The following is an 8,515-nucleotide window of genomic DNA, read 5'->3' as shown; positions in this document are numbered from 1 at the left end:
TAATATGAAAAAGCCTGGTTGTGGAAAAAAAATATGTGTAAATCATATTTCAATAAGTAGTCAGTCATTCATTTGATTAAAAAAATAACCATTTATTAATGGGTAAAGGAACAAAAATACTCACAAAGTTGTCAAGTAGGGCACCTAATGTCCTAAAATGAGAAAAGGATAAAAATACCTATAACGTTATATAAGTGGGTGTAAAACCATTTGGCCATTAAATATTGACCGTGCATGCCACGTGTCAGCCTTTGCTGACGTAATTTAATAAATGAATAAAAATATCCACGAAGTCGGCTCAATAGTAAAAATACCCATAACGTCACCAGAGTTAGTGCAAAAATAATCAATCCATCAAATTTTTTAAATGTTAATTGTTTAGCTGATACTTAAGTTGGAGTTGACCATTTTTTCATTAACACGGATAAAAGATATTCTTAAACAAAAAATATCATGTGAGACAATATTGTCTTGACTAAATATCAAATTAAATTGCTTGTTTTTTTGCAGCAACGGTGAAAACTAATTAAAAATTTTAAACTTGTCATGAATGAAATTGCTTAAGGTTGTGACAATATTCTTAAAGTAGTACGACTAAGAGGTGTGTTCATTCTTGATCTTCGAATGTATATAATATATCTTACTATGTTGAATATCAAGTTTTATATATGAAAAAATGAGTGAAAAGAGAAGAAGGAAAAGGGCGAAATACGTGGCAATAGAAAGAAACCATGTGACATGGATTTTGACAAATTGGTCACTAATTATGGATATTCATATGATGATTGATCAATATCAGGAAAAATTCATCGAGAATATTTTTGGTCTACATCATTAAAAAATAGTCAACTTCTGTTTAAATGTCAGTTAAATGGTTAACATTTAAGGGGATTTAATGGATTGGTCACTTTTGTACTAATTCTGATAACATTATGAGTATTTTTACTCTTGACTGATAACTTCATAGATATTTTTATCCCCTTATTAGTCCATTTCAGCAAAGGTTGACCCATGACATGCATAATCAGTTTTTAATGATCAAAGTTAACGGTGTTAGATCAAAATTAATGGTTTGATCATTTTTGTATCCACTCATATAATGTTTCGGTATTTTTATTCTTTTTCTCATTTGAGGATACTGGATACCCCTGACTGATCACTTTATAAGTATATTTATTCCTTTATCCTTTATTAATTAATAAGTACTTATTATATTTTATAAATTGTCATTGACAAGTTTAAAAAAAAAAAACTGGAATATTATAATCTTTACCTGCCTAAAATTATTTTTAAATTCAGCTCCCTGATTCTACCGTGTTCCTTGTATGATATTTTCACCTATCACTAGTAATAATAAAATAAGAAAAAAATTACGATGCTAAAGCCATCCCTGAGGGGTACGTCCATATCTTCATCTTCCAACGGCTTTTGTGCGGAGCGTGTGGGAGAGGGGGATCTCCGAAACCCTAGAATGGACGCGCACGTAGAGAAGGACAGATCCGGCAAGAGAGCCCGAGAAGATAGAGATCACAGCGACCGCCACAGAGAACGCGATCACGATCGCAATCGAGACCACAAGCACCGGAGCCACGACGACGATGACAAGCGCCATCGTGATTCCGATCGTCATCACCATCATCGATCCGACAAGGATTCCAAGCGCGAGCACTCGCACAAATCCAGGCGTGAAAGATCGCGCGAGTTGTCGTATGATTCCAGGGATGAGCGAGAAGGAAGCAGGGATGGGGCTCACGATAGGGACGGGAAGCGTGATTGGTCTCACGAACCTGTAAATGAGAGGGAGGGAAGCAGAGAGAGGCCGAAACATCGGGCGATGAAGCGTGAGGAATTGTACGAGGAGAGGGATTCAGACCATGAATTTAGGAGTGAGCGGGAAGAGTCAGTAGAGAGAGTGCACTCATCGTATTCGCACAAGAGGAAAGACAGGGAACACACTAAAGATAAGGATAAGGATGATAGGGAGGAAAAGAGGACAAGGGTTTCAGAAGAGGGGAAGGAGAGGAGGAGATTCGAGGACAGGGTTGAGGAGGGCAAGAAGTTGAATGGTGAGGTCAGAGAAGGAAGGAGGGAGAGGAGGAAGTTTGGGGATAAGGTGAAGAAGGAAGAGCATTTGGAAGACAATGAAGATGGGAAACACATGAAGGTTAAGTCCGGGGATATAGTGAAGAAGGAAGAGGATTTGGAAGACAATGACAATAGGAAACAAGTGAAGGATAATGAGGTGAAAGTGAAGGAAGAACCCAAGGATCAGAAGTTTGACAATGCCCAGGGTTCTGCCAATGGAAATGCTTCAGTTGGAAATGTGAGCTTTTTAATCTCTTTGTGATAGTTCGATAATACTATTATCTCTGTTTCTAATTCCCTGCTCTCGCCGTTCTTTGAAATCCCAAACATTTTTACGTGCATATTGTTGCCTGTCCTTTAGGATAGACGCTTTGTATTGTAGATGTTTATGTATAGGCATGTCTGTTGCGTCCCAACCCCAATCTGCCGAATGCCACAACGCCTTTGTGTGTTAGATTTGAAATTTAAGACTAGAATATATTTGTTTATATTTCTATATCGTAATTACTTGAAATGCTCAATGCTTGTCAAATCACTGCATGTTTGTATTTGGTTTACTATGTCAGTATTTTACTAACCTGATACCAAGTGATATGTCAATTTCATGATAGATAGCTTGATTATTTGATGAATTTCTTGCAATTGATTACTGTCCAATCACCTGTGTTGAGTAAGAAACTTATTTTTCATTTGCTCCTTAATTGGGTGGATGACTGAAAATTTTGCTGATATGTTCTGTTACCCATCCATTATTGCAAGAATTTATGTTTGTTTCAAGCTTGAAATTTACTTATTTGAATGCTGGTTTTGCCCACTCCCCTGAATTCTAGTTTATTTTTATCCTTTATTCCTTTTGAAACATCCATCAACTACTGAATATATATATTTCATATTTCAGGGGTTTACCCTGGGATCTCATGCTAGCACTTCAAGGAGTGTGCCTGAAGCATCTCTGGTTCCTAATCCTTCCCCTTCTATCAAGGTATCTCCGATTTCTACCACAAATGAAAATAAGGGCGTTAGTATTATCGGATCTCATGAGGTTACTGGAAAATCTAGTACAGATGGGTCATCTTCAACTACTGGAAAAAGTGGAAACATCTCTCTTGATGCCTTAGCTAAAGCTAAGAAAGCTTTGCAAATGCAGAAGGAGTTGTCAGAGAAGCTAAAGAAAATTCCGCAGGTAATGTAGCCATTATCTGAAATCTGCTCATTAGTATTTGCTTTTGGATTGATATTTGCCCGTCAATCATTCTCAGACACTATCGTACTCTTTGGGAATTAATTTTACATATCCCTCTGAATGCATTAATTAGTATGCTTTTGGTTGTGTAGTTGAACAAGAGTTCTACAAAGGCTGAAGGAAGCACACAATTAGGTTTTCAGGATGAATCTAAGATGCCTTCTGTTAGTGCTGGAGTGGCAGCTAAAACTGCCACACCAGCTTCTGCAGGGCCTGTTGCAAACATTTCTAATTTTCCTGCAGCTGCAGCTGCTGCAATGCCACCAACTGCAACCGATACTGCTCCTGCTGGTATTGGTACTCTACCTAACTATGAAGCTGTGAGACGTGCCCAGGAGCTTGCTGCCAGAATGGGTTTTCGTCAGGATCCACAATTTGCTCCTCTCATAAACATGTTTCCTGGGCAGATGGTAACAGATGTTGCTGTCCCCCAGAAACCTACCAAGGCCCCTGTTCTTCGTCTTGATGCTCAGGGAAGGGAAATAGATGAACATGGAAATGTTGTTAATGTGACTAAGCCAAGCAACCTTAGCACACTTAAGGTTTGTGGTTTTCTCAATTTTGGAGTAGTTAGCTTTTCTGGTTGGATTCATGTGTTAACGCTTGGATGGTTTTGCACTTTTCAGGTCAACATCAACAAACAGAAGAAAGACTCGTTCCAAATACTCAAGCCTGTTCTGGATGTTGATCCTGAGTCTAATCCCCATTTTGATGACAGAATGGGCATCAACAAAACAAAACTCTTGAGGCCCAAGAGGATGACGTTCCAGTTTGTCGAGGAAGGAAAATGGTCAAAAGATGCTGAAACAATTAAATTGAAGGTTCCTCTTCCACCCTTTTTTGGTCTATAGGAAATTTCCCTTCGTTTTTTAAATGACGTATTAGTGAGATCCTGTGAATATGCCTTTCAGAGTAAATTTGGAGAAGCTCAAGCAAAAGAACACAAAGCAAAGCAAGCGCAATTGGCAAAGGCTAAGGCAGCACCTGATATAAATCCAAACTTAATTGAAATAACAGAAAGAGTAGTAATCAAAGAAAAACCCAAGGAGCAAATTCCAGAAATTGAGTGGTGGTAAGTTGGTGGATACTTGGACTATCTGTTTTTAAAAATTCCTGTCTGAGAAGTCTAGGGGTTGTGTTGATTTGTTAAGTACAGAAAATCAGAAAAGATTTACGTGTATGTCTAGAGTGTTATTCGACCCTTTCTGATAATTATTTGTTCTTGTTATCATTGCGTATTATAATTATGGTTATGATAATGACTATGAATTCATGATTATATAAGTTGACAGGCTCTTACAGATGAGTTTTGTCCAAAGCACCTTATGCTGCCACAGCTGGGTATTTTAGAAGGTTGATTTGCTGGTTTTGTGGCAATGCTGATGATACTTAGTAAAATGAGAGTAAAATGACCCAATGGTGATGGCTAAAATCAACATTTCTAGCCAATCGGTTTGCAATTGAAATAGATACTTCGTGCAGTAAGAGATCTAAAACTTATATCTAAAAATGCAATGCCTATATTGAGTCTGTTCTACTGTGTGCGTGGTGTGGGATGTCAGAACAAAGAGATTACCTAGAAGAATAGTCTTCAGGAGCAGCTGGCTGGATAGAGAGTGGTGGCTGTGAGATTAATGCATTTCTTGGTTATTTGGATTCTCTTATCACGTTCTCTTTTTTTCTCTTCTTCATCCAAGAAAGCAGGACTATTATTTTGTCCGATCCTGTAAAACTGTAGGTCTTATTCTAAACTCCACACTCACATGAATTGCTACAAGGCTGAAAAGGTTGCCTACTTGCCTGAAGATTATGGATAATAAACAGTTTAAACTAGATATTGTGATATTGAATCCGCTAATCCTATTAAAATAGCATTGTATGTTAATCTTACAAGTCATAAGTTTTGATGACCATAGACGTCGAACTGCAAATTTAAAGACTACTGACAGCACAACACAATGACCCTGTAGAATAACAGAAATTGCTGTTTGTGGCACAGTATAGTGATTGCTTCAGTAATGGAGTTGTTGTGGTCTCCTGCCGCCTCACTTCAGCACCTTTGTGCTGAGGCAAGCATCTTTCACCACATTGAGTTGTTGGATGATTTGATCTAATGAAGATCAAATCTTGAATGGCCCCCTTAGTAACTGCCACCTTATTGGTAGTTTGTTCTTTTTTGCTTAATTCTGATTCTAATTCTCCTGCTCATTTATGGTAGCATGCTACATGCCTGAGTAATAAACGGCTTCCCTTTCAAGGTTTCACTACATTGCAACCCATAAAACAATCTGCTTTATTTATGCTCAAACTGACTAGCCCCCTCATGGCTCCTGTTTCTTGCAGATTCAGTAGCACATTTTTCACTTTCTCCCTCACCCTATTCAGATATAACCATCTTATTCGCAGCTCCCCTGTCATTTGTGCAGCACATTTTTCTGATAGATCTAGTGTTCTGTTTCCTGCACGTATTATTTTTTATGTTCATGCCACTCTCTGACTTTAAGTTTACATGGAAGTATTATTTGTGTAATGTATTTTAGTTATATCATGTTTGCATTGTTTCTTGTATTTGTCCCACTTTAATGATGGGCTACATGGCCTCTATTTGTTGCATCAATGTGATTTGGTGCTAGCCCTCAACCTACTTTTAAGCTTGTGGAAACCTGTGGAGCAGGCAAGCTCTGTCTGGGAGTGCATGTTTGCTTTTCTTATTTCTTGTTTTTATTAAATGGTTTTTGGTCATGTTTCAGGGAGGATATTTTTAGAAATAGGCCAAGAAGTTAACTGGGCATTGCAACTAGATAGTTAAAAGTGGAATGTCTCCTTTAGGCACTAGACAATCTAAAATGCCTTAGTCAAGAGGCTTTAAGAAATTGCATGTCCAAGTGATACACATTGGTAAGGTAATGAAGTATGTGCTAAATATATATATATATATATATATTTTATACCCGAAGGCTAGGTTGGGGTTGGGCTTCTGTGGTTGGGATTTATGGATTTCTATTTTGTCTGATCATGATGATTTTATTATTTGATTGGACTTGTTGTAAGCTTTTGTTGCTTGTAACTATAGAGGCTCTTGGGTTCGTGCCTGCACCTTGAACTTAGAAACCGAGCCAAAAGGGCTCACCTTATGGCCACTTAATTGAAGGCAGTGCCTCTGATGGTGTGAAGAGGTGCCGGACATAAATAAAGTTTCTTTAACATCATAAACATTAAGGAAAGTGCCTGACATCATTGGATTAAAATTGATAAAGTTCTTAAAAGCTGAATGACCCTAGATTGCTGAAAAGAAACTGAACAACTGTGAAGGCTTGTATGTCTATTTTGATCACAGGCAAGGACATGAGTGACTGTTGGTAAATTAATTATTGCTGGGGGAACCTCGTCTCTTTTTCATCTGATCCTTAGAGAAAGTAAATATGTGCTATTGATGCTAAAAGATTTATAATTAGAAAATGTGATTGGAATATTTAATTTTTGTTTCTTCCTGTTTCATATGTTTAATTCAAGATTCACTTAACTTTGTTTATTAGGGACACACTTCTTTTGCGCTCTGGAAATTATGGTGACATTGCTGATGGGTCCATAAGTGAGGATAGTATAAAGATGGAAAAAATCACCATTTATGTTGAGCATCCTCGTCCAATTGAACCACCTGCTGAGCCTGCTCCCCCTCCGCCTCAACCTCTAAAGTTAACAAAGAAAGAACAAAAGAAACTCCGTACTCAGAGACGTTTGGCTAAGGAGAAAGAGCGGCAAGAGATGATAAGACAGGGTGTCATAGAACCCCCCAAGCCAAAAGTGAAGATAAGCAATTTAATGAAAGTACTTGGCTCTGAGGCAACTCAGGATCCTACCAGGCTTGAAAAGGAAGTTCGTAGTGCTGCTGCTGAGCGTGAGCAGGCTCACATAGACAGGAATATTGCTCGCAAGCTCACTCCTGCTGAGCGCAGGGAAAAGAAGGAGAAGAAACTTTTTGATGACCCAAGTACTCTGGAGACCCTTGTCTCAGTTTACAAGATCAATGACCTTTCACATCCTAAAGCCCGCTTCAGAGTTGATGTCAATGCTCAAGAGAACCGTTTGACTGGGTGTGCTGTAATCTCTGATGGTATTACTGTTGTAGTGGTTGAAGGTGGGAGCAAGTCAATTAAGAGGTATGGGAAACTTATGCTTAGACGCATAAATTGGGGTGAATTTTCCAAAGAAGATGAAGAAAATGAAGAATCTGATGATGATAAACCCGAGAATAAGTGTGTTCTAGTGTGGCAAGGGAGTGTTGCTAAGCCAAGTTTCAACAGATTTTTCGTCCATGAATGCATGACCGAAGCAGCCGCCCGCAAGATTTTTGCTGATGCTGGTGTTGGCCACTACTGGGACCTTTCGGTCAACTATGTAGAGCAATAGAAGATCATGTATCATTTTGAAAGCTGTACAAGCAAGCACCTTGTCTTCTAGCTGCCTCGACTAATTAGTGGTGAGTGATCGTTTTTAGAGTTATGCATTTCGCAATATTATATGAAAGACAATCCCAAGAAATAAGACAGTTGCTAGTGCTCTCTTGTCTCTGAATCCCAATGATGATTCTAGATTTGGTAGATGTAATGTAAGTGTTGTTCAGCGATTGTGATGATGTCCATTCAAGATCTTGAGGATCAATTGATCATGTAGGACGTCACTCTCACATATTCTTCCCATTCAGGACTGGCACCCAGATGTTTCCCAATCTGTATAGCTTCTTGAGGAATATGCTAATTTTCTTTTGATCTGCCCGTTGTATGCTCTAACATGATCAGGTTGGCTATGTCAATGAATCTGTATCTTGTATTTGGTCAAATTTTAGCCCTTTACTAGTCATGAATAATGCAGTTAGATACCGTATTACTTGTGGCACAACATGGTAAATCTTTTTTTCTAACCTATTTTTGCCCCCCTTTTTTGTTTTTACCCTGAGGTGGTGTTGGTTACCAGTAGATCGAACGATAGTGAAGATCTAGAATTGAAAAGAATTTCAACATTAGAAGAGGACAGCTCTGGAAACCAGAACAGGTTCTTATGTTGCACGTAACTGAAAAATGAGACATTGTTTTATGTTTTATAAATAAGACGGGTTTTCTATGTACTGCACGCACACATACTGAATTAATGTATGATATTAGAGAGGGAGAGTGGAAGTTAGGACCC

General features: G+C 38.4%; 1 protein-coding gene across 2 annotated transcripts; it reads left to right on the top strand.

Annotated features, from left to right (window-relative positions):
* The first annotated feature begins 1,368 nt into the window (after positions 1-1,368).
* On the top strand, positions 1,369-8,212 carry LOC129292846 (protein RDM16-like). 2 transcript variants are annotated; one of them, XM_054930508.1, is made up of 6 exons: positions 1,369-2,323; positions 2,984-3,268; positions 3,421-3,870; positions 3,955-4,149; positions 4,240-4,400; positions 6,865-8,212. In XM_054930508.1, the coding sequence occupies exons 1-6, from the start codon at positions 1,376-1,378 to the stop codon at positions 7,736-7,738; spliced, it is 2,913 nt and encodes a 970-aa protein (XP_054786483.1). In that variant the 5' UTR covers positions 1,369-1,375; the 3' UTR covers positions 7,739-8,212. The 2 variants fall into 2 exon arrangements, with proteins under 2 accessions (XP_054786483.1, XP_054786484.1); XM_054930509.1 differs by lacking the exon at positions 1,369-2,323 and having other exon boundaries at positions 2,984-3,067; positions 3,150-3,268.
* Positions 8,213-8,515: the final 303 nt, after the last annotated feature.

Source organism: Prosopis cineraria, unplaced genomic scaffold (genome assembly GCF_029017545.1).
Source record: "Prosopis cineraria cultivar Desert tree isolate PC_DT_omini unplaced genomic scaffold, ASM2901754v1 PC14, whole genome shotgun sequence".
Lineage (NCBI taxonomy): Eukaryota > Viridiplantae > Streptophyta > Magnoliopsida > Fabales > Fabaceae > Prosopis > Prosopis cineraria.
Note: the sequence above shows the minus strand (reverse complement) of the source record. Positions and strands in the feature narration are given on the sequence as shown.

Bases quoted from the DNA above. Each gene is read 5' to 3' on its own strand.
- LOC129292846 (XM_054930508.1), top strand. From the start codon at position 1,376: ATGCTAAAGCCATCCCTGAGGGGTACGTCCATATCTTCATCTTCCAAC. The intron at 3,269-3,420 runs GTAATGTAGCCA...TTGGTTGTGTAG, and splicing joins AGCTAAAGAAAATTCCGCAG to TTGAACAAGAGTTCTACAAA. The intron at 3,871-3,954 runs GTTTGTGGTTTT...TGCACTTTTCAG, and splicing joins GCAACCTTAGCACACTTAAG to GTCAACATCAACAAACAGAA.